At 40.8% G+C, this 27709-nt stretch overlaps 2 protein-coding genes across 8 annotated transcripts; both read right to left on the bottom strand.

Annotated features, from left to right (window-relative positions):
• Window positions 1–108: 108 nt before the first annotated feature.
• st7 (suppression of tumorigenicity 7) lies at window positions 109–16109 on the bottom strand. Of its 7 annotated transcripts, none has more exons than XM_088416726.1 (16): window positions 15926–16109; window positions 12065–12100; window positions 7029–7111; window positions 5111–5270; window positions 4917–4971; window positions 4155–4270; window positions 4004–4079; window positions 3561–3715; window positions 3382–3479; window positions 2504–2633; window positions 2162–2234; window positions 1566–1668; window positions 1335–1485; window positions 1144–1236; window positions 766–905; window positions 109–432 (listed from the first exon to the last, which is right to left on the bottom strand). In XM_088416726.1, the coding sequence occupies exons 2-16, from the start codon at window positions 12084–12086 to the stop codon at window positions 337–339; spliced, it is 1551 nt and encodes a 516-aa protein (XP_088272852.1). In that variant the 5' UTR covers window positions 12087–12100; window positions 15926–16109; the 3' UTR covers window positions 109–336. The 7 variants fall into 7 exon arrangements, with proteins under 7 accessions (XP_088272852.1, XP_088272849.1, XP_088272848.1 ...); XM_088416723.1 differs by having other exon boundaries at window positions 1144–1254; XM_088416722.1 differs by having other exon boundaries at window positions 766–908; window positions 1144–1254.
• A 786-nt stretch (window positions 16110–16895) lies between these two features.
• LOC148422899 (F-actin-capping protein subunit alpha-2-like) lies at window positions 16896–27457 on the bottom strand. The gene is made up of 10 exons (XM_088417527.1): window positions 27302–27457; window positions 22366–22429; window positions 21009–21060; window positions 20340–20403; window positions 19514–19720; window positions 19309–19388; window positions 19138–19216; window positions 18993–19064; window positions 18676–18738; window positions 16896–17784 (listed from the first exon to the last, which is right to left on the bottom strand). The coding sequence occupies exons 1-10, from the start codon at window positions 27380–27382 to the stop codon at window positions 17644–17646; spliced, it is 903 nt and encodes a 300-aa protein (XP_088273653.1). The 5' UTR covers window positions 27383–27457; the 3' UTR covers window positions 16896–17643.
• Window positions 27458–27709: the final 252 nt, after the last annotated feature.

The raw sequence follows: 27709 nt of genomic DNA on the forward strand, positions 1-27709 counted from the left end.
CTTTTCCTCTGTTCGCCTGGGAGGAAATCTGTGAAATTCCCACATTTGAAGGTAAGACTGACAGGGCAGCAAACAAACAAAAAAAAAAAAGTAAAAAGGTGTGGGCTGTTGATTGTGTTGTGTGAGCGCCTGGTTGTGAGCTGTGGACAACAGCAGCTTGTGCACGAGTATACTCACCATGTTGTAAAGTTTGGAGGCGCGAATGCTGAACCACGATATAGCCAGGGAACACTGTATTATGTTTTTTTTTCCTTTTTTTAATGATGGAAACTTGTTTTGTACAACAAAGAAAAAATTTAAATAATAATAATAATAAAAAAACAAAAGTCAAGTTTGTCAGATGCGTGTGAGCTGGTGCCAGAGGCTGGACGGCAAGATGCTCTCCACCTTCTCCATGATGAAGTTGAGCGGCGCAAACAGCGTGCTCAGGAACTGCAAAAACACCATTTTAGAAGAAAAATGCATCTTAAGTTTGAGCTTTCATAAATTATGTGATCATTTTACAGAAATAAAGTCACAATTTGTCAAAAATATCACCCTTTTTTTATGAAATAGTCAAACCTTATTGTAAGAATAAAGCAGTAATTTTACAATATGGATGTCATTCAAACTAAAATGTAAAACCATTTTTAAAGGAATATAATCACAACTTTATTAAAATAAGACTGCTTGCTGAATTTTTATGATGCCATTTGTCTTACAGATTATTGACATTGTTTTGGATGTGTAACGCATTTGTGTGTGTGTGTGTGTGTGAGTTCTGACCGCTTTGGCAAAAACGCCCATGAGTTCGGGGAACTGATGCGTGAGCAGAGCCAGCATGGCGGTGAAGGAGCAGAGGCCGGCCGTGAAGAGGATAAAGAAGGGGAGCTCCTTCTTGGGGTACACTGACACCTCGTGGAACACTGCTTTACACGCACACATACACATTACACTGACACACTTGGATTATTAGAATGATACGCCAACACAACAGTAACGTGCATGATTGCCCCCAAGGTGATGAGTAAAATAGCTGTTCATACTCCAAATCAATATTTTTATAGCCTCTTCTTCTGCCTCTCTTTGTTTATTGGGAGATTGCCCCCTGCTGGCTAGTAAACTGGGCCAGAAAGTGTGCGTTAGTGTGTGTGTGTGTCTTACTGGGTAGCAGCTCTCTGTCTGCCGTCTCTGTGCAGATGGGATAAGGATAGAAGAGATGACCTTTCTCCAACGGATACGGGATCATTCTGAAGGCTACGCACATGGAAACATCTGATGAGTGTTATTTACGTCGAGGAAATTTCTACAAGGATGTGCGTGCGCGCGCGCGCGCGCGCGCGCGTGCGACTTACTGCCCTCCCAGGTGCAGTGCAGCAGATTGAGCGCTCCCTCGACGCGCTTCCAGTGCTGCAGGTGGAAGAAAGCGTACGCGATGGCCTCGCTGTCTCCTCGTTTGAGGATGTGCTCCGGAGGAAGGATCAGACTCTTCATCTCCAGGAGGTACTGAGGGAGTCGCCCCAAAAAAAAATCAAAGTCAGTCACGGGACAGACGACCTGAATTCGCATTTGCGTGCGAGACCGACTTTAGGAACGTGGGGGTTGAACTCCACGGCTCTGTGAATTGCTTCTACCGCATTCATCTCTGCCGTGCTCAAACCTCGTCTGGACGCTGCCTCTGGAGAGAACCTGGATTGTCGTGGAGTTGAGTCTCGCGTCAAGTCATGCGGTAATCATGGGGGGGGGGTTGTACTCGATTTTATTCTTTCGTTATTTGTTTTGGCCTGGGTAGCATCTTCGTTTTTGTGTCCGCTGTCCTGAAGCAGTCCGGCTCGCTGCTCCAACAAGTGTTCATGCTATGCCGCAAATAGTGTTTTGGCTAGCGAACATCACTACTGTGGTTTTGGCGCCACTTTGTTTCAAAAATCAGATAGGAAGAGAGTTGTCTAACATCTCACTAATGCTTCAGAATTTCTTCTGAACAAGTAGCACCTTGAACGAATATCCGGAGAGCTCCTACCTTGGCCGACACGCCAAAATTCGCCCCTCGATGGGATATAGGCTGAGTGTAACATGCAATTGAGTGTAATGTCATGTGGAGTGTTAGCATGCAGCGATGTTGACGTGTGGCGTGTGTGCAGCAGGGTGGTGTTGCGTGTAGAAGAAGAAAGGCCCTACTCACTTGTCTGACACGGCTCTGGCTTTGAGCAACGCCGCTGTGTAGCATATTGTTGCAGATTTGGGTAAACTGATATCTGTTGCACATACAGAACACACAGCACACCAATTAGTTGATTGAGGGGAAAGCATCCAGTCAATTTGTAGTTGGCGTACAGTGAAAGATCAACAAGTGTGCCAATTTTATTGAATCAGCCAAAAATTACATTTATTCACTCAACTAATGTACGTTTTTACGTAAATCTAACTGATTCCAGTCATACAGCAGACTAACTATGTTATTAGTAACATGGGGATATGTATCATAATTCGATGTGATTTTTTTGGGAGTGAATGTGCATCGTACCGTCGTACTTGGCCAGTACGGCCTGCACGTCGGCGTAGTTCTGCAACTCCAGCAGCGACTCCAGCAGGTTTTCGTGGATGTTGAACATACTGAGGAGAGGGAACTCCTTCATTAACTGGAAAACACACAACTGTTGTTACATGTAATAGCAGACAGGGGGCAGCACAAAGTCAGCAACAAAATTCCCGCAATTCCGCAAATAAAGGACTTAATTTCAGGGTCAAATTTGGTATTTTCTATGTTGCCGTGTATAGGATGCACAAACATGGAAAAACTATATCAAAACAGAATACATCTTAAATCTCAAAATTTTCTTGTACAGTATTCATATCTGTAAGAGTTAAGTCGTGTGAACGCCAGTCTAACACTGAATGCACTGCAAGCGGTTGTTTTTTCTTTTTCTGGCTACGCAGCTCAAGTTCATTTTGCCATAAATTCCCGAGGTTGCACACCATCCGTGTTACAGCAAAATTATGATATATGTATATGCAAAAAGACCGCAATTAATAAGTGAGATGGAACGCCTTTCTGAATGTTCAAACAACCTCAGCTAACACGAGCAGCAGTTAGCGGCAACAGACACTGGCTGCTAACGCCAACTGATCTCCACCCTCTAGCGTTACAGTAATTATTGTAAATAAGAATACCGCCTATATAAAAAAATGCACATTTGTGCGTCAAAACTCGGCTTAAGGTTGACTTACCAATCTTCCTTTAGTGGTGTTGAATAAGAAAAAAATCTAATCTTTAAGTTACCGTTTATAAGACGCACGCATATTTTTGGCCTTCATTTTTGGGAAAAAAAACTGTCTTATATTTGGGGAATTACGGTATGTGTGAGTGTGAATGTGTGTGCGTGTGTGTGTGTTATGACTTACATCTCTCATCATCTTCACCGCCTCTCTCGTTCGGCCAAGCTTTCTGGAGCACATGGCCAGTCTTCTCTTTATATACACTAACACGTTGGTGTCTCTTCCTGAGGAAACAAGATTTCATGTTAAAGGCTTCTTTTGATAGTATCTGGACTTTTTTGGTTTTATTGTGTGTGGCAACTCACTATGCTGGGCCTCGTACTGCGTGCCGTGGTGCTGTAGCTGCTGACTGCGGCGGTAGCATCCCTCGCCGGCTTTCAGCGCCTGCTTGAACAAGCGCTCGGCCTCCATGATGGTGGTGGCCTCCTCTTCAGCCAGGAGGATGTACGCAGTTGCGCAGCTATACAGTCACAACATCTGGATTAGTTTGGAATCACACTTTATAGCAGTTGAATGTCAATTGTTGGAGTTCCACAAGGTTCCATGCTTCACCCACTACAAGTGTCATTGGGGGCTAAAACGAGTCATCTCGAGTACTTAATGCTTGAGGCATTTTTTCTGCCTCTGGGACCTGTTTATTTAGTGGACACAAAAAGTCAAGCTAACCACAGCAGTAAGTGTTCATGTGAAGAATTTTGAAAACGTCCTCCAATTCTGGAACGGCCCTTAAAATTTAAGTCGTACGTACTCTTCCAGTTCCAGAGCTTCGTGTGCAGCTGAGATGCGAGCTTGTGGGTTTCTCTCCCGCCACGCCTTCTGCATGACTGATGAAAACAAAGAGCAAGGATTTGTGAGTCTGGACCATCGGGAAAGTTGCGCTAAAAACAGGTGGAACTAACTAGCGTCGGCGGGCCGCAGGTGGTCCGAGTCGCAGGTGAAAAATGTTTGGTGGTCCTGCGCCGACAGGTTCATGTCGTAGTAGGTCAGCGGCTCTCGGCCCGTCACCCACGTGTACCTGAAGAACAACGGGTCGTGCTCAGAAAGACTAAACGCAATTTGGCTTTGCTGAGTTGCTATGAAAAAGTTTAAGCTAACAAATAACAGAGATTGGAGATTCTAGTTTTTGATTTATTTATTGTTTAAATGGTTAATGTAGGCAATTAAGGTAAGTTACACACCCAAAGCATCAAATTGCAAAACTCTTTTCCCCAATTACTGTTAAGAAATAACTTTATTTAGTATTGTTTAGTAAAACAAGAAATTTTTGCAGAGTTTCTGTGTGGCATCAATTACTTGTTATTTTTCACTATTCTTCCACAAACTCATCAGTCTTTTTCAGAAAAGTACCTTGCCTAAACTGGGTTGGCATGCAATCTTAAATGTCTTCTGATAGTTGTGTCCCAATACTTTTGTGCATATAGTGTGCAAGAAGCAGAGAAGAGACAACAGAGAGAGGGGATGAGGAACAAGCGAAGATCGAGACAAAAGATGAAACGAACGGGGAGGGGAAACCAGTCAAGAGCAACACGAGCGAGAGAACATCTCAAAAGAAACGAGGAGGACCCCCTGGCGTGAATCAGACTGAACATGAAAGACAAAAACAAAAAATGGAGAAAAAAAGAAAAGAAAATGATGTGAGAAATCTTACTGCCGTCACTCACCTATTGTACTCTGCTCCTCGGAATAAATTCAAAGGATTTCTCCATACTTTGCATTCTGCAGAAGAGCGAGAACAAGTAGTAGATAAAGTGTAAAAACCAACAGTGCAGCAGAATATAGCATGATGACTAATAGTCAGACCCCCCCCTCTCCAAGATGGCGGACCATTTAGTCAGCGGGGGTGGACGCCACTCACCTGAAACGCTTTGACGACTAGAGTCGGCGTCGCCGTTGCTGGCGTTGGAGCTGCTGGGGGATGCGCTGTCCACGCCGCCCAGCAGAGGGCGCAAGTGACTCACAGACACCTGCTCGATGAAGGAAGTGCCGTACTTCCTGAAGTACCACCACTCGAAGATCTGGATGCAAGGAACAATTGTATGTCAGGATTTTTTTTTTTTTTTTACCAATGTCCATTTAGTTTGACGTTATGGGATAAAGCCTTTTTTTTCAATTTCACTTCATGTTTTAAAGTGTTCAAAACTAATACTGATCTTGGAGTCTCTTAAGTTTGTAAACAATAGGAAAGGAAAAATGATAGTGGATATTTGTTCTATCTAATTTGTTCAAGTGAAGTCTGTCATTCATATTTTCATTGTATGGATGTCATAATTATCAGGAATGTTTGATTATATGTATATATTTGTGTTATTATTATAAAAAAAAAGATCTGGATGCAAGGTTCAGTGCTTTGAGCTTTCAATCAGAAAGTTATGTTGTATAAGTGACTTTTTGAAATACTAAGGAAGTGTTTGGGGATTGGGATTTGTAGTATATTGATGATTTAAATTATTACATACATACATAAAATTATTTTGGGGATGATCAGTAGCCACCTTTACTATGAGTACTTTTTGCCGGCAAAATTTTCCACAAACCAACGCCAGACCATTTCATAGAAACCAATTCAATTAATGGGACTACTATTATTCTAATTTCTAGTTCATGAAAGTAAAACTGCTCCAGAAGAGCGACCAGTATGAGTATCGGCTGCTATCACGAGTACCAATAAAAATAAAAAAAATAAATAATAAAAGAATAATAAAATAATAAATAATAAAAAAAAAGGGTTAGTTATTGGCCTGAGACGTCCCCCATCCCTAAGTTATATATCATATATATCCATCTATTTTTTATAGCTGCTGATCCACACTCGGGCTATACCCCCCCCCAAATTTTTATTGTTGTTCCACAAATGACCCAGCACATCCGTCAATAAAGAAATCAATCAATAAATAAAATCAATCAATCATAAATAAATGAGACATCAGAATCCGGACGAGGTGGATTTCGATTACATGCGTGGACGAGAGCAACACGGGGTCCATTAACGGAATTTTTAAATGCAGGGATGCTACAAGCTAATGTCGTTAATAGCGGCGAGTTCTCCAGCACTTCACCCTAAGTGCACGCCTCTTGCAAAAATGCAAACATAAATGCTTCTTCATTGTGCAACATTAAAACGTAACGCGATACTAATACCAGCACACTGGTGGAGTTGGGCTAGATAGGGTTAAAAAAGCAGATATTTCAAAATAAGATAACACAGGTAAGTAAACAAAACAAACTAAAGCACTTGAAAAATTCTTATCACAGAATAGATCTCGTCTTATTGCCCCCGTCTGAACACTGATAGATTCAGACGTGGGTTCGGTCTGCTTGCTTCTTTTAATGAAATCAATCATTTCAGATGTAATACAGCGTTTGTGGCTCCCAGTATTGCCTTATCAATGGAAACCGTGTCGAAATGGCTCTTTGAATGTTAATGTTTGCCGACCCCTGGGTTAGCCCATCTGATTGTGTTAGCTTTGTTTAAAAAGAACAAATTTGGAATTCCGACTTTGGTGAATTGCTTTGACTGAGCGCGTGTGAGGCTGAGCAGCCTGCAGGGAACAAATGAGCCTAATTAACAGATGAGCTATTTTAAAGCCGTACGCTGACACAGAAACCGAAGAGGTAAATAAGAACCAGACGATTTGCTTTAGGAGTCATCCCCATTGCCGTTGATTGCTAGCACACACAGAAAAAAAACAGACTGGTTGCCATTCAAGCTCGCTTGATCTTCCACAAGTCTTCCACAAGCATACTGAAGACAGGTAAACAAAATGCGCTCTTACCAAAATGAGTCCTGATATGAGGGAGGAGGTGCCCGTCAGAGCCACATAGAACTTGGGTGTCAGGGTGTTGAGAAACATGCTTACTGCACAAAAAGGAAAGAAAGATTAGCAAACATCACATCTTTACTAGGCTCTACAGACAGCTATAGAAACGACGTTATTTTGACTCTGCTGGGAGCGAATGAGTTAAGGTTTATTCGCAGAAGATGGGGACTAAACCTTTCCGGCAAAAGCAAAAAGCGAGGGAGAAAAATTAATACTCTGCTGTAATTACCCATACATGGCACAAGATGGCAGCAAAGGACTACTTTTTTTTTAAATGAAGTTCTTCAACTCACAAAATTCAACATATTTCAGAATCCTGACTAATCAGACTGAATTCTGACTAGCCAGACTTCTTACAAGTCAGACTTCTGATATTATTCTGACGTTAAAGTGAGGTCTGAAATTATTCTCTAAAATATGACTTCAAAAAGATATTCCCGGAACCCCAAATCGGTCTAAATTGTGATTTAAGTGCAAATTTGAATTCTGACTTTAAAGTGAGGAATCTCACTTTATTCTCGGAATTCTTACTTGAAAGCCAGAATTCTGCCAAGTCAGACTAAACTCTTGACTAGTCAGAATTCTGCCGAGTCAGACTAAACTCTGCCTAAGTCAGAATTCTCCCTTTTGAAACCATGATCTGCAACCCTAACTACAAACCCTAACCCAGCCAAAAATGACTAACTTGCCACTTTCCTTGAACCATGATCAAAATTTCAATTTCAAAACCCTAACCCAGACTTCAGAGTCTATTTTGAAAGCTAATACCAGCCTTGAGACCTTTCTTCCAAAACCTTCAATTAAACCTTGCCTCGAAAGGCTTATTTCAAATTTAGATGGAGCTCGGAGTGTACGGCGCCGGCGACTCTGCTTGGGACAAAGGCGGCACTCAGACGAGCGGCAGGCCCGCTTGCTTGACACGTGTGCAAACAGAGTGCAGCTGCTGGGCCATTGAGTGGCGTGAAGTGGAGCCTCTCGTCTTTTCAGAATGAACTCTTTGACGACTACTGCAGCTGACTCTTCATCCTCTTCCAATCACACGGTCAGCCCGTACCCCAGTGGATTTGCATAACCGGCTAGTAATTAGGCTAATATTGGTACGCTACGAATAAAAACTGTTCACACGTTTTCGATTCAAAGATAACTCGCTCGTTTTAATAAAATAAGTGGACGGTGGTTAGCATGAGACGCTAACAGCAGCAGTCTTGTCTCCACTTGACATCACAAACAGATGGACGCCGACTATGGCCAAGCCGAGGAAAATGGCAGGAAACAAAACAGTAAGTGGAAAATCTACCAAAATAAATGTGGTAAAAGTTTTAGCCAAGCTTAACAGTTGCAACACTAACCTACCACAGAGGTGACAAATAAAAAGCAATTGTTCACAAAAAGTTGGGTCAAGTATGCCGCAATATGGCCAAGCCAAAGGATGTGATGGTGAAAAAAAAAAAGGAAGCGAAAACCTACCTAAGTAACCACAATAAAAGCACTGCACTACAGGTGACAAAATACCCAAACCAAAGGCAAAAAGATGGGTCAATACTGGGTACAGCGAACCCAAAGGAAATTGGCGGAAAAACAGAGTTAGCATGGCTTAACAGTTGTGATGTTAATGCATCAAAATAAAAGAGGACAATCAATGCCCTACATTCAAAAAGTTGGTATGGGTATGAGAACGAAAATGGAAGTAGAATCCTACCAAAATAAAAGCGGTAAACATTAGCATGGCTTGACAAAGGTCACATTTTATTCGACCACACCAAAGAAAATCAAGTCATTTGTTCATAAAATCCATCCTATCAAGTCCATCAAATTGAAAATTACTTAAATCACAACATCAGCATGTCATAAGCGTGACAAATTTCTTGAAAATCCCAAAGTTATTCCTCCACATAGTCTCATTTCTAAAATCGACACTCTACTCCTTGACTGTTGCCATTGACTCAGTGTGGACGAGGCATAAGGCAGAAGCAATCGCACGCCGCTGTGCTAAAATTAATCCAGCAAACCGGCCAATGGCTAACATGATTTGTGGTGCGTTTGAGTGGAGCGGGGACCTCGTAAACACGGCAACCTCCAAAAGTAGAGTGGAGGCTCTTTGTAATTCTTACACACACACACACACACGCGCAAAAATGTTTCCACATCATCACTTAAATCAGAAGGCCACACCGTTCTGGCTTCATTCACATCAGCGAAATTCTTATGCAGTAACAACACCATGCAAATAAATTCAGTGTTTCCGCACCACGGTCACGTTCAGGCACATTTTCATGTTTCTTCGTGACACTCGACGTCGTTTGGCCTTCATTCATATCCTACGCGCTCATCCGCTCGTAAAATAAATCAATGATGTGAACATGAAAATAAACGATGTGGAGGTAAGACGTCAACAAAATTAGCCTCGCTTACAAGGTAGAATAAGACATACATTAAGTAGCGCTGTTTTAATTGACAAATATTATTTGCATGAGTTAATTTTGCTTGCTTTGAACAACATCATGCAAATTAATTCAACTCTTCCACGCCATGATCACGTTCATGCAAATGTTCATATTACCACGTGACATTTATGCATAACACCGCACGAAATATATTCACATTGATGTTTGATACCACTTTTTCCTCCCAGAGTACGCTATTCAGAAGTGATCAATGATTCCAAGTACCTACACATAACTCCTATGACAGATCAGTAAAAAAAAATAATATCACATTACTGCACAGCATTTTCCCTGAAGATCACATGAAATTAATGGCAACTTTCTATCGTATTTTTCTTTTTCTATAACTATGCAAAAATGGGCAACTTAAGGGGCATCTGTAGAATGGCCACAAGGGGGCCAAAGTACCGATCCCTTGAAAAAAGACCGATCGTATCGGTGCTCGATTTTATATATATATATATATATATATATATATATATATATATATATATATATGCAGTATATAAATAAATACATGGGATTGCTTGTCTGGTTTGGGGATTGAATGCATTAATATTAGATGCGCTGGTCTATTTTGGTATTTGAATCACCCATGCAAATGAATTCAACTTTTACGTGACATTCTTCCAGCAAAAATCGATTAACATTACTACTTGGACTATGTCTAAATTATAATCACCCAATTTTTGCATTTACACTTTGCTTGATGATAATCTAGCGTTACCATCAAATTTACTTACAGTTTTTGTTTCGAGACATTTTGGAATAAGGAGACACTACAAATGGATCTTGAATGCAAATTGACATGTTGCTTGGTGTCATTTAGTCATAACACGGCCCGGTTTTCCTTTATTAATATCCAATCCGTACGTTGATGCGCCTCCCTTTCCTCTGTGGCTCGCTGCGCTCGAAGCTCACGAGACAAAAATAGCCCGAGTCAGCAGTTACCACAGAAACACCATTTCTCTCTCTCAAGGCTGTTTTGATTTTTTTTTTTTATATATAATTTATTTATTTTTATTTGAAGGAGTGTTACCATGGCAACAGAGGCCGCCACTTGCTGTCATCATGCTAGCCAATGGCCGACAGCCTGGAGCGTGCCTAGCACACGCGCACACACACACACACACACACACACACACACACACACACACATACATATACATATATATATATATATACATATACATATATATATATATACATATACATATATATATATATATATATATATATATATATATATATATATATATATATTTAGTGAAAGAGCAGGTATCCGTTCAAGTTCCAGTTATTTTATTTTTTTAAGACTATGAGAATTATTCCAAGTGTGTTTTACATGCTTGGCCAATAAAGATGATTCTGTTTGCAGTTTTTTTGACGCATCACTTAAAGAGGTACTCAGAATTTCAATTGGTTTTGTTGCGATGATTTTGCCAACCGATTGGTGCACACATGACAAAATAGAATATGGTTATCATAAAAAAAAAAAAAAAAACATACCTCAAATGTCATTTTTCCTCAAAATTTTCCAATTCCCCTGATTCGAAATTCTTGGTGCATTCTAATTGGGGGCCACTCCTACAGATTATTTTATTCATCGATTAATCTGTGGATTAATTCTTGATTAATCTGATTTTTTTTTCCCACTCGATGAATCAGATGGTGACCACAGAAATGTTGTGTATCTGAACAAAAACAGGCACCTAAAAAAATAAATCGATGATCAAAATGAATGGGAATAATTTGATTAGTTGCAGATTAACTGAAAGATTGCCATTTTTGGGTCATCCTGTCAAGTTGCTACTGAGAGAGTCTCAAAAATAGGGACGTCCAGATACAACTTTTTCACTTCCGATACGACACACCTGATCTAGACGTTGCCGGATAGAAAAGCAGAAGCGGAGTCTGAACAAGGACTTTTTATATTACTGCTAATATTGGAGATTTTGCATGTAGACCGATGCCAACATGAGTACTCAAATCTTGAGTGGTCACAGATTCCAAGTACCGATACAACTAGTAATTTCATTCAACAATTTCTCCAAAAACTGCCGTCACAAGTACAAATAAATGAAACACGGCAAAGTATTGGGCCAAACTCTCCCATCGCTAAATCTGGGCTGATAACGACAGGGATCCGACATGTACACTGTGATAATATGTGAGTTCTTCAGCAAATAGATGAGAAGAGGTCAAGCCTGGCCCTAACACGCTTACTTTGACTCTAATGGCAATAAAGTTGAATCAAAAAAATACAGCACGCGTTTGGATGGGAGGCCACAGCACCAATATTCCACACACACATATACACACACACACACACACAACCGTACAGTACACAGTAGCAGGCGGCTAGTGTTAGAATGCAAGACAAATCTCGGCGGGACCACCGGCTAGCTTGCCAGGCTAAAATGGTAGATTCCGGATGAGGAGATGCATAAGAGACGGATAGATAGCGACACAGAACCGCACTTCTCCTCCTGTCGCGCACTTGAAACACACGGGCGGCGGGAGGACGGCGGCGACGGCGCTACTTACGCGACGATTCTGTGCCGAACATGGCTGGATCGGGAGCTGTGATGGAGAGAAAGGAGGATGAGGAGGAGAGGAAGGGGGAGGAGGGGTGGCAGAGAGAGAAGGGGAGGAGGTGGTGAGCAGGCGGCTACACAGCAGGGGTCATCAAAGAAACACAATGCAGCCGCCCGCCAGACGCGTAAAACGTCCCGGACGGCCGAAAATACAAAAGAGGCCCGGCGGAGCTTGACAAACGCCTTCAACGCCGACACTCCTCGGGCTCGCTCGGATCCAGTTAGCGGGCGGCGTGGCGCCTCTCGCTCGCTCGCATCCTTTTTTGCTTTTGTGTTGTCATTGGAAGACTGAGATGGAGGGAGGGGGGGGGGGGGGGATCGGGGGCTACGAAGGAGGAAGAACCCGGGGACGGACGCCGAAGCTTCAGTCAGACAATAGACACGCGACACGTGTGACGTCACAGCTCGCACGGATGGATGGATGGATGGATGAGGGAGGGGAGGGGAAGACGGGACAGAAAAGCATGAAGGGCAAATGGAAAGAAGTGAATGGATGAGGATATGTTCATGTCACAATGACCGACCGCAAAATAATTAAGATAATCTATTAGTCTAATGCGGCGGTTCTCAAAAAGGGGCACGTGAAACCTCTAATCAAATTTGATGCACTCTAATGTCGTTCCAAGAAATGGATGTTTTTCTTTCAGATTAAGAGCAAACGAATTGGAACATGAAGCAACTTGTAGCGCCTCCGTTGCAAAACATTGCATGGCTTTAACTCTTGTGCCGGGTGAGAATTTTTCAAAATAGTTTTTAAAAAAAATAAGTAATTCTTGTTAAGGTTTTCTACGGAGGGTGAATGACACCCTTGATGATTGCTTATCTAATATTAACACAATTGAGCAGTGTCACCAGTGTGTTCCAGTCCGTTATAGATATAAGCTATGAGCCCGAAATTTGTCCCCTTGGAGAAAAAAAAAAAAAAGTATCGGATTCAATTTGTTCGCCCCCAAAAACGCTTCATAAACACATAGCTAGAATATATTACATCAACATCTTCCCGTAAAAACGCGGCGTGTATGTAAGTGTTACTCTTCCTTTCAGCAGACTTGAAAGGCCTCTGGGACCCATGTTAATTACACCAGAGGTCTCCTCCCTAAAGAGGAAGCATAAGCTCAGAGCACATTTTTCAGCTTGTGCCCCCTGTGGCCCAGTGTTGGTACTGTTGGCTCTGGGGGGACATAGCCGCATCGTTTTTCAACAAACAATCGTTTAATTAATGTTACTCGGAAGCTAAAAAGTATAAGAGGAAAGAATTAATTTGATGAAATCTAAGGGACTGCGATATGGGAATAGGTGGATCTGTTTTTAAAATGATCCACCATTATGGAGAACATTTGATGTATCAGAAGCCCTGCGTGACGTGACCTGCAGCAGATACGACTAGATCTGGCTGCTAGTTAGCATCCTTTCTGTGTTCATGCATGTGCAAGTTTTTAACCCCATTTTTATGCTATAGCCTTTGCTAATGACAATGTGCATCCATATAAAATTTAACTGAAAAAAAAAATGTTGGTTCATGCTCCAATTGATTTGCTCTTAATTTGGAAAGAAACCTGTGCACTTGTCACTGAGTTAAAAAGCCATGAATCACACTTGATGATGAATTTGTTAAAATCGCACCTCCACAATGCTTCATGGTAACATGGACAATTTCTGCGTCCTCTCGGGCATGGCTTTTTGATATTTTTTGACGCCTACCTAATTCTACGTTGTTGAAACAAAATTTTCAAAAATGAAAAACTAGTAACAGAACTTGTAGCCAGCGCTGTAACGAGACGGACCTGCGTGAGTCACTCCAAAAGTGGCTAATAGTAGCTAATAACATCCTGACACTTGGACACCGTAATTAGCATTGCGTCGCTAGCGGCGAGCGCTGCTAATTATGTCAGCCAATGGAGTAGCTCCATGTAAAAGCGCCTCACGCGCGAGCCGTTAAAAAGACTTGGGAACAATACACGCGCCGTAAACCCCCTCGCCCACGCTAACATCTTCTGCTAGCTAGCAGTTGCCAGGCAACTAAAAAAGAAGCGCGACAGACAAGCTGAGGAGATGGAGGGAGGCCGCGTTTTGCGGGACCTAAATGATGAATTTCCCTTGTTAGTAAGTCTCACAAAAACGCATTTGCAACAGAAAAAAAGTTTTTTGCATGAAATGGCTTTTGGGGAAAATGAAAAGTAAAAAGTCACTGAGTGGTGGATTGTTTTTGTAAATAAGATGTACTTTTTGCAGCCATGTTAGCGTAAGCAGTAGAGGTCAGCGAGGGCACACTTTGAACTTCAAAAAATAAATAAAAAGTTGAGTCGCACAAGTAGGATTTCAGAAGAAAATGTTAGCGCACACAAGAAGAGGGTTTTACACGAAGATGTGAAAGTGATGGAGTTGTTGGCGAGGAAGTGAAAGTTGAGTCAAATTAAGTTCAACAAGTCCGGAATTTGTTCACTTCCACAAATTTGCCATTATGACACGTTGCTGGTTTATATTTTAAAGCAGTTACTTTCTTCTACACTTGAATTGCAAAAAAATAAAAATAAAAAAATTTTCATTGGAGCGGCCAGGTTGACACACCTCCAGAAAGGCTGGCGGTGCATGATTCATCATGATTCTTCTTTGTGAGTTTTCACCCAGTTCTGTGATGCATGTCGTTACGTTGGTGCCACCTAGTGTCCAAAATTAGACACCACAGCACTATTTTGTTCTGATTATTTTTTTGGAAAAATAAATAGTACAAACACATATTTTGAGAGCGGCATTTTCTTCCCTCTGGATGTTTGTGTTTCATTGGATTTATGTTTATCTCATCTTACATGTTTGATACAAAATGTGTATCTATGAAAAATGAGGGGGAAAAAAAAGCACAGAATATTTAAATGAATCTCATGCAATTTAAGGAAAAACCTCATGTTGGGATGCATAGGGGAGCAAATTTGCAAATATATTTATAGATGACCCAAGCTATTTGCAAGGAATTGTGACCAGATATGCATGCATAAATCTACCTAAAATTGACACTGTTTTTAAAATACATATAACATGATTTTACATGTCCAGCCCCAAGATTTTCCTCCATGTGGCCCCTGAGCTAAAATGGGTTTGACACCCCTGGGCTACAGTTTCACATTTTAAATATTTTGGCTGGTGGTGTGCCTTGAGAATTTCCATAGGAAAAAAAAAGTTGTCCATTGGCTCAAAAAATATTGGGAAAGAATGACTTAAGAGACGCAGTTGTCAACAATGTTGACTTATTGTTACACTTGTGGAACTATTGACAATGTTTTGTGATTACACGATGATAGAGGAAATAAAGAACAAATACTGTAATTGCACCAAGTATATTTTTTAGGTGTGCATCTATTTTTCTGATGACATTTATATTCCATTAATTTAAAAAAGTCAACTTTCTACTCCTGCAGTAATGCAATTCAAAATCTTTTTTTTTTCCATCCTTAGGAGGATGTATAAAAAAAGCCTCTTTTAGAGAACTTAGTAGATTATTCACCTGAATATGAGCAGTAGCCGTTTAGCTTATTTTAGCTCCACGAACTGGTCAAATTGTTAGGGACAGCTGTCAAGTACCATACGGCAGTTTGACATTGTACACCATGTACCGAGCCCGCACACAAAAAGTACTTTTAAAACATTTTATACCCACGCGGGTGCAAAAGCAGTCGGAGATGTTTTCGTGACTTGTGTTAGCCACCTAGCCAGCTAGGAAAGTTTTTTTGTTTTTTTTAATATATAAAACAAACAGCGGACGCGTCACAATGCAAGCGGCAGTGAAGTAGATTGGAGGGGTATTTAAAGCGCTTACCTTTTTTTTAGTGCTCGGAGGACAGATGCCTATTCGTGGCTAGCATTTCTTCCCTTCCAAGTGGCGGTTCCGAATATGTGCCAGGTATCCAGCGGCAGGCTCGCGGTGTGTTTTGCGGAGAGACGACGTGTCCGTGTCTGCTGTGTGCTCGCTGGCAGCCAGGCTAACGTTAGCCGAGCTAGCTAGCAAATGTGGACGCTTGGTTAGCTCCCGCCCACCTCGCGGTGTCGCTGTGGGCGCCTTAAACACAAAACATGTGGAATTTAATACATGAATATCGTCCATCTTTTGATTTTTTTTCGCCTTGAATATATCAGCTGACCAGAATCGAAAAAATTCGGGTGCATTTTATATTAAAACGTTAGTTCAATTCAACCCCTGAAATTGAAATAATACATGTTTTTAACATCTGCCAATAAAACAGTCGACAATAATATTCGACCAATCAGACATTTCAGATCAGTATTACGTCATTACACAAACATTGAGACTTTTAAATAAATATACTTTAGTGACAGACCTCACGTAACCAAATTAAATATCAAATATCCGGAATTACTTGACTTCCAACCAAAAATAGAGTTAGGAAAAAAATCAAAATGTGTAAATAGTTCTCTAATAGTTTAGTTTCAACATAATTACTCATTTCTGTTCAAAGATACTTATAAGCATGTCTGATTATATATATATATATATATATATATATATATATATATATATATATATATATATATATATATATATATATATATATATATATATATATATAGTAAATAAAACTTATCACCTGGTAAAAAGAACTTGAAATTTCATCTCAGGTTTTTAATGAAGTGGTTTAAAAAGTCACTATTTTGTCAAAAGTCTGCATGTTTAATCACTATTAGGACTCCAAACATCAACATTATTTCACACTGTCCCATTTGAATAAAAAGATCTCCTCTTGTTGCAGACACCAGAAATTCCGAGACTCTTTGGATAGAAAATTTATTATTTAATGCAACATAACTGTGACCGAGTTACAACGGATGTCATGGAAATAATCACCAAACTGACAGAGAGGATGTTTCATACAGGTATATATATATTACAGTGTCTTGGGTTTTTTCGTTGTCATATAATACAGTCGGTCAGGTTCTGTCAAGTAAAAATAAGCACAGGAGGAGAAAAGTGATACTTTTTCTTTTTTAATTGTAACTTTTGATATCATAAGATGCAACGGACGACCGGTTAGTGAAGCTTTGTCGGGCGTTTGGAGATGGATGAGGCCATTCAGTCGGTCAGGAGAGAGAAAAATTGGGACAAGCGGTAGAGGAAGGCCAAAAAAAAAAACAAAAAACGGGGAAAATGTTTTGCCCACAAGCACAAAAGTTATTGTGGAAAATGAACAAGGAAGAATTGCATTTTTGCATACATGAATTTTGCCTGCTGCCTTCTTGCTTTCTTTCCTATGTCAAGTATATATATCTTTCCAACATAATGTCTGATATAGCAGGGAGGCGCGCAGGTGTGTGTATAAAAGAAACATCAACAAAATTCGACATCCAATGAGCTAATTCGACATCTTGCATCTTCTTTGTCTTCTCTAATTTATTTTTTGTACAAAGACAAATACAGCTATCCAGTCATGCAACATAGTTTTTGTGTGTATGTGTGTATGTATGTGTGTGTGTTAGAGACAGGGGTGGGGGAGGGTTAGTTATTTTTTTCTTTGTTTGTTTTTAAGCATTCTGCATCTCCTTGCCGAGCTTGTAGCTCAAAATCTTGTTCCAGTCGATCTTGGTGCGCGTCACGGGAAGCTGGCGGCGTAAGGCTTTGAAGGTAGTGTCCGACATGGTCTGATAGTTTTCGTTGATGGCCGTCTGTGCGGGACGACAGTAAGGGGACAAAAGGGACGTTAATGAAGTCTCTCTGTAGCGTGTCTAGATCGGGGGTGTCCAAACTTTTTCCTTAGAAGGCCCCGTAAAGAAAACATACAAAGATGCAAGGGCCATATTATTGTTTTCACCTGATTGAACAAAATTGGCAAAAATCAACCATTCGTGCAATTACAAATGGGATAGGATTATTTGCAATTTAGACTGCTTGCTTAATGCTAACAATGCTAATGCATAATAGCACGCCAAAGACAGGTTGAGAAACTGTGTCTTTGTTAGTGGTGACTCAATGCAATTCCATATTCACATCTTTCATGTATTTAAGTTCAAATTGTCATAAGAAGTAGTTCTCAAACGTTGTACCTTATTTTACGCACTATAAGGCGCACCTAAAAGCTTTCAATTTTCTCAAAAGCTGACAGGGCACTTTTTAACCCAGGTTACGAAAAAATAACTTAATCGCCATGTAAATTCTTCATTTTTCATTGCAACCGGTTTGAAATTATGATATGCTTTATATGCCCCCATTTTGAAGCAATTTATATGCTGATAAGGCGCAAAAAATGTAAAAGAAAATGATACTTATAAAAAAAAAATAAAAATAAATCCCAAAATTATTTTTAAATCAACAAAACAATATATTTTAAAGTTTTTGACTGTAATTTGATTTTTTTAAAAAGTTTAATCTTGAATTGAATCATAATTTTATTCTTTTGGCTCTATTTGCCCAATGCTTTTTTTTTTGTCTCCACCAGAGCAGCATTGCATCCCAAGCTTACTTACTAAAAAAAAGCACCCCCCCCTTCCTCAAAACTGTCAATTTACAAAAACGTATTTCGATTTTCTTCATGCGCATGCTTATTACTGATCACATACCTGATATTCGCTCTCTGCCTCCTTCATGATCTTGACAAACCTTTCCGCGGTTGTAACCTCATTCTGGAAGCAAATAAGAGTGTTATTTCTTGCTTAATATTTTTTTCTAACGAGTCAGTGCTTAAAATGCAAAGTGTGGAAGCGTTTGCCGTGCGCCACATTGATGCCTAAGCTTTTGTGGGCTCAACAGAAGCTGCCAGTGCTATGCATGAAACGCTGGAGAGGATTCAGAGTTTTTTGACGCCTCAGTCTAAAAAAAGTAGTCCAGTGTGGAACATCTTGGCGGAAGAAGTCCGGAAGCAGAAGGTGGTACTCACAGAAATAGACATCGACTCCTGCACTTCCTTGTGGCTCACCAGCTGGACGTTGCCGTCCTCGTAATAATGAACCTGCGTGGACAAACGAGGAAGGGCGTTAGGGGGCGCTAAATTGCTAACGACCATCGCCGACTTGCAAAGTTACCTGAATCTTCATGATTCCCGCCACTTTGGTGGAGGATGGAGAGATGGCGAATTTCCATTCTGACCTCCAGCGCCCATTCCTGAGCACAAACAGACAAAATGGAGGCAAAAAAAAAATGACACACGACATCCCCCCCTTGGCTTATCTGCAGTCGAGAAAATAAAAAGTTACCAGAAATTTTTGGGCTGAAATTGATGGCACTCGATGCACACGATGATAGTCTGCTGCCCGTCGATGGTTTTACCGTAAACCTGCGCAATGGGAGGCGAAGAAAAAAAAAAAAAAAAAGACCTCATGAAGTGATCCTAACATGTTGAGGGAAAAAAAAAAAAAGCTAAAGACTAAGTGGTGGAGTATAAATAAATAAGGAGCGTACGGTGCAGGCTCCGCTGGGGTAGTGCTCCTTGACGTAAGCCCTGACTGCCGTGTCCACGGCGTTCCTCCACTCCTCCACGGAGACGTCCACATCTTGACGCCTGGGGTCGCTGGCCTCCTTCCGCAGGTGGTCGAAGGAGAAGGAGATCTTGTTCTTGGGATCCAGGACGCGCCCGTTCCCCAGATCCCCGTGCTCTGTGATTAAGACCTGCCGGCACAAAAGCAGCTTGAGAAAAACAACGCTTTTTCTTCTTTAAATAGCTGCATCTTTGTTTAATAAAGATTATTTTCAAAGAGAAATAATCAAATGTTAATGTATTCACTGTGAATATAAAACCTTTTCCTCACACAGTATCCAGCAAGTTCCCCAAAAATGTTTCGCCCCCCTCGTTACTGAATGTTGTGGCTTTTGTCTTTCACGTTCTTCTGGTCTTGGAAGCATAAAACTTTTTAGCGTAAGTTAGAGTTGTTGAGGTGGCCAATAGGAAGGAGGGCAAAGTGAAGCAGGTGCTCCAACAAAGGGAAAGCATTCCCAGCGCATCTCACATCACGCGCATCAACGCTTCCGCAATGCTGCTGGGAACGCGGGCGGGCGGCGGGGGAATTGACGGCGTGGAGTGGGAACGGCGAGACATGATGACACATTGGCGTAACGCTCGGCAATGGTTGCCGCGTGTGAGTTCAGCCGCAAATCAACAAGCGTCAAAGTCGGCATTGTCAACCACCATGGCTGAGATTTGATTCCTACTTGCCGCTGAGAGCACACATTGCCCCTTTTCTTTCTTTTTTTTTTTTTCTTTTTTAAAGAGTATGTATTGAAAAATCACCTGGTCATCGTAGCCCTCAATTTTCACGGGGGTAAACTGGTCCAAGTTGTACTGTGCAAATGCACTGCAAAGGGACAAGAAAAAAAGAAATGAATGAAAATGACAAAAGAATACTTTCACTTTGCAAATGGAAGATTGCTCTGTGACGCACAACACTCATGTTCCTGTTCCACTCTAGCAAGCATTTACAAATAGTCCAATAAAATACACTCTGTCCGCTGTTGTAACAATTAATTAATTCACCGGCAGCTCAATTAAAATGAATTTTTGACAATGTATAGACCAGATGAGTTAAAGACGGCATGTTTGAGTTCTTGTACTGATATCGGTCTGAAAGAATGTTGGTATCGAACATCTCGGAAATAAAACCCATTTAGCAAGATAATCCCATATTCTGATTGGCCAATGGGAAATCTGGGTTTTAGAAGTCTGGGGCTCTGACATCAGTGACTTCAACTATTGAAGTCCCCCCCCAGCAAACGCAAATCTGTGCATCTAACATCAACACTGTTCTACTTTCATTTTTACTATAAATGTAGCCAATATAATCATGTCATGGACAAGAAACCCTCAGCATAAAGTAATAAATGAACTTTTCTACCATGCGGCGGTGCAGTCTACAACAGTCGCATTATAACAAAGTAGTGGGGAGGGCATGGGGGCACTTACTGTGCTGCGCCTTCCTTGAGGAGATTGTCATTGTTGAGCAGCATTCGCACATCTACAAACGCCGCAAAAGAGACAAAGAGGGATTAGCCGAGAAGAGATTGAGAGTCATTGATGGCGAATGAAGAGAGTGGAACAGGGTGTAAAATCTCATGAAGAACACGCTGGACAAAGTGGCAACAGGGGATTGATTGTGTTCAAGAGTATGTGTGTCTGTCAAGGAGAGATAAGAGACACATACACACACGCGTAGCCCTCCGCTGATCAACGTCCCCCTGTGGGCGCTTATCATGGCGGGATGAAGCTTTAATGACACTATTTGGGCTGTTCCTGCGGGCTAAGCTTATAATTTAGCCCAAATAACAACGCGCTCGTCCTACTGCTGTGCAACCAATGCGCATATGGGCCTCAAGGCACCATATGAGGAGGGAGACGTCTTACTATTGTAATAGACTTTTGAAAAAAAAAAAAAGGGTCAGGTGGCTGGGTGGCCATTTTGCTACTTGCTATGAACTGAAAATGAAGTCGCTGTGCCCTTTGGGGCTCAGTTTGGGAATGTCACAAGACCAAACTGAGAAAACAGGTGAGCTGTGGTTGGTTGGTATCTGAGCAACAGTGATGTCATTTTCAGTCTATTAATTTGATTAAAATTGATTCAAACAATAATCGCCAGAATTACTGTACCCTAGCTCTTTTATTGTAAAGTATATTTTTAGTTCACTTCCCCTTTAAACAATTATAATATTCAAGGGGTGTCCCGAGTTGATAATGGTATCAGATATTGGTCCGATATCAGACAAGTTTCTGATCATATAGGTCTATATCCAAAATCTCCAATATTTGCACATTTTTCCTGCCTCTGTTGTTGCCACCATACATGAAATGTAAAAAAAAGAAAAAGAAAAAGATATTAGGTAAACTTGAATTGTTATTTTTATTGCACTTCGAAAAGTATCATTGTGTTTTTAATTGACATCATTATGGTAATAAGGTTATTTCTCAGGGTTATTAAATGTATTAGGGATTTATTTGCTTCAAGTGCAGTAGAGTATCACGTTTGAATTTATACAAACCAAATTTTGGGAAAAATAGGTCAGATTTTTTTTTACACCTACTACTGGGCACTGATAATTGTTGGAATTGTATTACGTGGTCAAGTTTCCAAACATTTCATACTCAAACTTCCTGATGATATCATATCGGATTGATATCGGACAGTACGTTGCAATATCGGCATTGTATTGAAAGTTGTATTGGGAGACCGAAAATAAATATATTTTAAATGGAATTATCAAACATTTGATGCGCAACATACAATTTGTACATTTGATACTAACAACAAAGAAAGCATGAAACTCACCGTTGAAAACTTCATTGAACTCTCCTGGTGGGGCGTGAATGATGAATGCAGCTGCGATGCGCAACTACGGACAAGACACAAAATGGAGGTTTTGTCTCAACATTCTTACTTGAAATATTACACTTTCTGCCCGTTTTTTTTTTTTTTTTTGCATATGGATGCCTAAATGAGGAAGTGAATGAGGGAACAACCTAGATCTTGGAGTTCGACAACAAGGCATGTCTCTACATGCATAATTTCTCCTACATTTCTCTGTTGCTGCTTTGCACGGCACTTCCTGTTTCTAGGTCACATGACAAAAAGCAACCAGTCCCTCCCTCCCCCACATGGAGCTCGACCATATAAGGACAAGAAAATGTGCTGAGGAAGACTTGCCGGATTCGTCGGCGGCATCCGACGGCCCGGCCAGGTTCTCGCATGTCTGTGAGCGGGAGGAGGAAGGTGCGGTTGTTTGAGTAGCAGTGTTTGTGTGTGTTGCAAAGCTTTTTGTTTGTTGTGTGTTCAGTGGAAATCAAAGCGTTGGAGACTTTGGTCTGAAGCAGCAATTAGACGAAGGGAGTTCATACGAAACAAACGTATAGCCACAGTTTTTTATTTTTTTCAAATGACTATTCTACCATGTGTTTTTATTCGATTGTTCCATTGAATTACAACTGATTTTGCCTAATTACGTTTTTTACGGCTTTAAATGTGTGAACTGACCTGGTGACTGACATGGGTGTCAGCGAATATGAGTACACAATTTAGAGGTGGCACTATTGAAAATGTTCAGACCCAATTCGTCCGCCAACCAATCCATCGAATACTTGCAATATACAAGTACACAAATCTTGAGTAGTCACCAATAGATACCAAATATCAATAACACTAGTGCTCGATACTCACTCCCCCACCTAAAAAAAACAATTCCAGCTCATTTCTAGACCTAGCAACTCCAAAACAGCCTTTCTCAAAAGATTTCATGAGATGAATGGCAATTCTCTTTTCTAATATGTCATTTCTGATGGTAAAACTACAACTACTACTACTATTGCAAGGGTGCGTCCAATACAAGTATCGGCTTCCATCGTGTGAATCTTGGTATCGAGACTTGCCCACCCCTAATAATAATAATAACAACAATAACAATTTAGGATTCAGCGCCTTACCACACCCGACTAAGAAACAATTACAAAGTACTTTTGAACCATATCAAGAATAAGATCACAGTGGTCAAAAGCTACAAGCGAAGGCTAGTTTTTGAGAAAATTTCCGGGGAAAGCATACAAGCACTAACACGAAAACTCAAGGCATGAAAGGCAGCGTCAACAGGCATTCCTGAAACATTTTTGCTTTGCGGTGACATAGCTGACTGCCCCTGCCACTGTGTAGAGAAATACTTCCAATCAAGCTTTGGTTGGTTTACGCCAGAGCTTTGAAATGCACAGCTGCCACAATCAATTTGCTTTATCTTAACTGAAATATTCACAATTAGCATCAAGAATTTCAAGTCGTGCAAAAAGAGTACGGTAATCCCTCATTTTTCGCGGAAAATGGGGTGCAAAATAGTGTTAAAGTAGAGAACTTCCGTTGCGATAAAAAAAAAAAGTCCTGTTCTCACCTGTCTGGCCAGTCAGCTCAAGGTGCACTGGTACAAGACGCGGGCACTCATACAAGACACGTGATTGGCTCCCGACATGACAATCGACCAAAGAGGGCAGAAGTTATAAGCCATCTCCGGCTCAGAAATTGAAATCCACAGCTCATTGGTGCCCGCGTTTTGAAGCAGTGCCCCTTGAGCTGATTGACTGGCCAGTCAGATGGCAACAGTATTATTGTTCTATTTGTCATTGCGGAGAAAGTTCTCAGTCAACTCAGTGCATTGCTCCGCAATATAGTTTTTTTTTTCCAGGGGAAAAAGAAAAAATCTACGATGGATTGGACCAATACCTGGCCTTATTTCAAGATATTGGTACTGTGATTGTAGCCCATACTATTATTGGTTGCTTACTTGGAGCAGTTTCACAAACGAACAAAAACTTGCTGTATTTGAACACATGAATCTCTTTGAAATTATGTCAGTTGGTTTTTTTTGAGGGGCGGGTGGGATATTGTATATTAAAAGTGCTAGTTGTATCAGTACTAGGCATTAGTGATAACTTAGGAGTGGAGTACTCATACTGGTATCAGTCTGGGGAAAAAAAAAAAAAAAAAGTGTTATCAAACATCCCTGCTGATGTCCAAGGGTCCCGGAATAACAAATCTGAAATCGACCTGAACTCTTAAAGCGTAGTCTAATCCCATCAAAAACACCTTATCAGAACTTCCAGATTCCCCAAATTAACACAGTATGCATGAGGCCAATCTATAAACACATTTCACTTGCCTCTTTTTAAGCTGCTTGCCTTCATTTCAAGCCGAATTATTTCAGCAGATTCGTAAGATTTTTAACACAGGCAGCCTCGCTGAAAAGGCTGCTGAAAATGGGGGTGGGTAAGAGGAGCTTTACTGTCATTTATGAATATTAAATCACCAGCGGAGAGAAAGACATACGGGGGGGCTGTCAACCAGCTGCGAGGCTAACCTAAATCAAAACAAAAGAAATAAAAACGTTCTTGATCCAACAATAAATCTTGATCAGCTTGTCTGATTTCTAAGCGGGAATTAAGAATGACTTTTTTTTTCATGATGACACATGAAATGATTTCACTTCGCCGGCGTTTCCTCATACTGTGATGATATAAATAGCAACAAAGAGGAATCCCAGAACACGGCTTGTATGGCTATATCCCACAGCAACAACTTTAGCTCAAAGCCTTTTTTCAATGACGTGAAAAAATTTTTCAGCCAAACACCCCCAAATCAAAAAAAAAAAAAAACAATATTGGTTGAAAACATAAATAGTTTAAAACGGAGCGCTCTTTCGTCCGTGTGTAAATTAATAATGGGACTGCATTTGTAGCGGTATCTCCGAGCGTATTTTATTCATCGATTCCAAAAGACAGATGGTGTAACATCTGTTTTCTTCTTGGCTTGTCACTAGTGACAATGTCATTCAGTGTAATGGTTGACAAAAAAAAAAAAGGGCAATTGCCCAGGAATCACAATAACAAACTAGGGAAATGAGTTGCTTCATGTTCTAATTGATTTGCTCTTACTATGAAAAGAAATCTATTCCTGTCATTATTATTGATATCAGACTGATATCTGGACTTATTTCAATGTATCAGTACCCACGATGGCAGCTGATACCAGTATTACTCGCTAACTTGGAGCAGTTTCGCTGTCACAAACTAGAGTTATAAATGAGAAAAATAGAAAATTGCCATTACCTAAATGAATTTTAAAGGAAAATGTTACAACGAAATAGTTGCCAATAGTGCGAGTGGTGTCAGTATGTGGTATCAAGGACAACTAAAGAGTTGTGTACCCAAAAATAGCTATATCGAACTTGCATACTCTTTTTGACAATCGCTGCTAAAGGGCAAGATATGAAACAATATTGCTAGTTGATTATAATCCACTCTGTGAAATACGACACAAAACGATACTACCACATGATATGATACAATAAGACGCTCTACTGCTGGCACAGAGTATACTAGGGTTACAGTTCAAAACAAAAGAATACTGCCGCAATGTCATTCTTTGATGTGATGTAATTCTGCTGGTATATGGAATTACACTAAATAGATTATTACCACAATACAATATGGTACAATAATAGAGGATATTACAGGACACAAATTATACTCTTTAATGTGCGAAAATACTGACTGGGGTTTGTATTTTCTTGTTTTGTTGCTTGAAAACCGGAAGGAAGCTAACAGGTAGCCAACAAGCCCTTTTGTGATGCAGTGATGTTACAGAGCAAACAAACTGACTCACTAATTTCCTGTTGTACACTGTGTGTGCGCGTTTGTGGTTTAGCAACTGCTGCAACCAGGAAGCTTGAACAAATAAAGCAAACAACAGCTACAGCTTTTCTTTTGTCAGTTGGAAACTAAGCTATTGTGATTTGCATTAAATTGATGCTAGTTCGGGTGAATGAGTTTTTCTCCGAAATTTCAAATTGCAGATGAATTAACAATGATGTCACAGCTCGGCCTGACAATCAGTCGCTCAAGGACACTCGGCGCGACCGATCGAATTTTAAGACACTCTTGTTGCTCGAGTAAGCGAAAAACTGAGATGCCCTTGCATGCGGGCAAGGGGAGCCGCAGGCGCAATGCACTTTTCGGTTATTTGTTGAGCAACAAACTGTCAAAAAGACAAATGTTAAGTATTTTAAAAACAAATACCAATGGGCAGTTGTAGCTGACCAACCCTGGGGTCACTCATTTAACCACGCCCCTTAAAGGCACACAGCCAACACACGAATACCACAATACACTTAATATTCACTTTACTAAACTATCGTCGTTACTTGCTAGCTTGACGCATGAGCGCGATGATTTGTCACGTAAAACGTTGAATTGTGTCGCAAATATCGTCGAACCAGAATAAAGCCGAAAAGCGGCATCAAAAGAGCAAAAGGGCGTGTTAGTAAGTCCAGCTAGCTGTTAGCCACAGCGGCTAAATGCTAAACTACGCGAGCTAACTGCAATTTGGCGTAGGAAAAACTTTGGCGAGACAGACAACAGGCGACGAGTGACGCTATGCGCTCGGCGAAAGAATGCGCGATATGTTATCTCCACAGAGTTTAAAACACCAACGCCGCTCCTATTTTCAGCCAGCACCGTACAAGGAGTCTCCGTTCGGAGCTTCGCTAAAAATGAGCGGAAGTTGAGCTAAAAATAAGAAGAGCGGCGGCGGCAGGCCCGCGAATTCCCCTCGTCAGATAAACACGGTCGACATTCGAAGCACGTCCGAAACATGGACAAGAGCCATCTGGCAGAATCGCAGCTCGACTAATCCTAAGTGTGCTTTGTTTGGCTCGTCAAAAAAGTCTTCCTACCTTTTCTTCGTTGCTGAGCTCGTCTTGATCCGCCATCTTTTCTTCCGGCACCACCAGCTTGTCAGAGCGCCGTGACGTCATCCCATGGGTGGTTCCCCTCAGTTTGGCTGGGCTCGCGGGGGCGAGCTGCGCGTGCACACGCAAACCTCTGCCGCCCTTAATAACAATAATAAAAATAATAATATTAATAAGTTGTCTTTTCTTTTGCTTACAACAAATCTAAGGATGATTTGGTTGTTACACGGACACGGATTTAACGTCCTCAATCATTCATTCATTTGTTTATTCATGTTTGTAACTATTGAGGATTAATACGTTTTAACAAGTGCCTGATGATTTATTAAATAAAGTAATATGGAAAGATGAATGACATTCATTGCTTGTTTCATTTGTATCTTCCTCGTCCAC

Source organism: Hippichthys cyanospilos, chromosome 6 (genome assembly GCF_059441005.1).
Source record: "Hippichthys cyanospilos isolate Australia breed blue-spotted pipefish chromosome 6, RoL_Hcya_1.0, whole genome shotgun sequence".
In the NCBI taxonomy this organism is placed as follows: domain Eukaryota; kingdom Metazoa; phylum Chordata; class Actinopteri; order Syngnathiformes; family Syngnathidae; genus Hippichthys; species Hippichthys cyanospilos.

Excerpts from the sequence above, each read along its gene's own strand:
- st7 (XM_088416722.1), bottom strand. The coding sequence starts at position 12,086 with ATGTTCGGCACAGAATCGTCGC. Across the intron at positions 3,716-4,003 it reads GAAGCTCTGGAACTGGAAGA|CTGCGCAACTGCGTACATCC; the intron begins GTACGTACGACT and ends GTGACTGTATAG. Across the intron at positions 2,235-2,503 it reads CGTACTGGCCAAGTACGACG|ATATCAGTTTACCCAAATCT; the intron begins GTACGATGCACA and ends TATGTGCAACAG.
- LOC148422899 (XM_088417527.1), bottom strand. The coding sequence starts at position 27,382 with ATGACGTCACGGCGCTCTGACAAGCTGGTGGTGCCGGAAGAAAAGATG. Across the intron at positions 19,389-19,513 it reads ACCCCAGCGGAGCCTGCACC|GTTTACGGTAAAACCATCGA; the intron begins GTACGCTCCTTA and ends CCCATTGCGCAG. Across the intron at positions 17,785-18,675 it reads AGGCAGAGAGCGAATATCAG|ACGGCCATCAACGAAAACTA; the intron begins GTATGTGATCAG and ends CGTCCCGCACAG.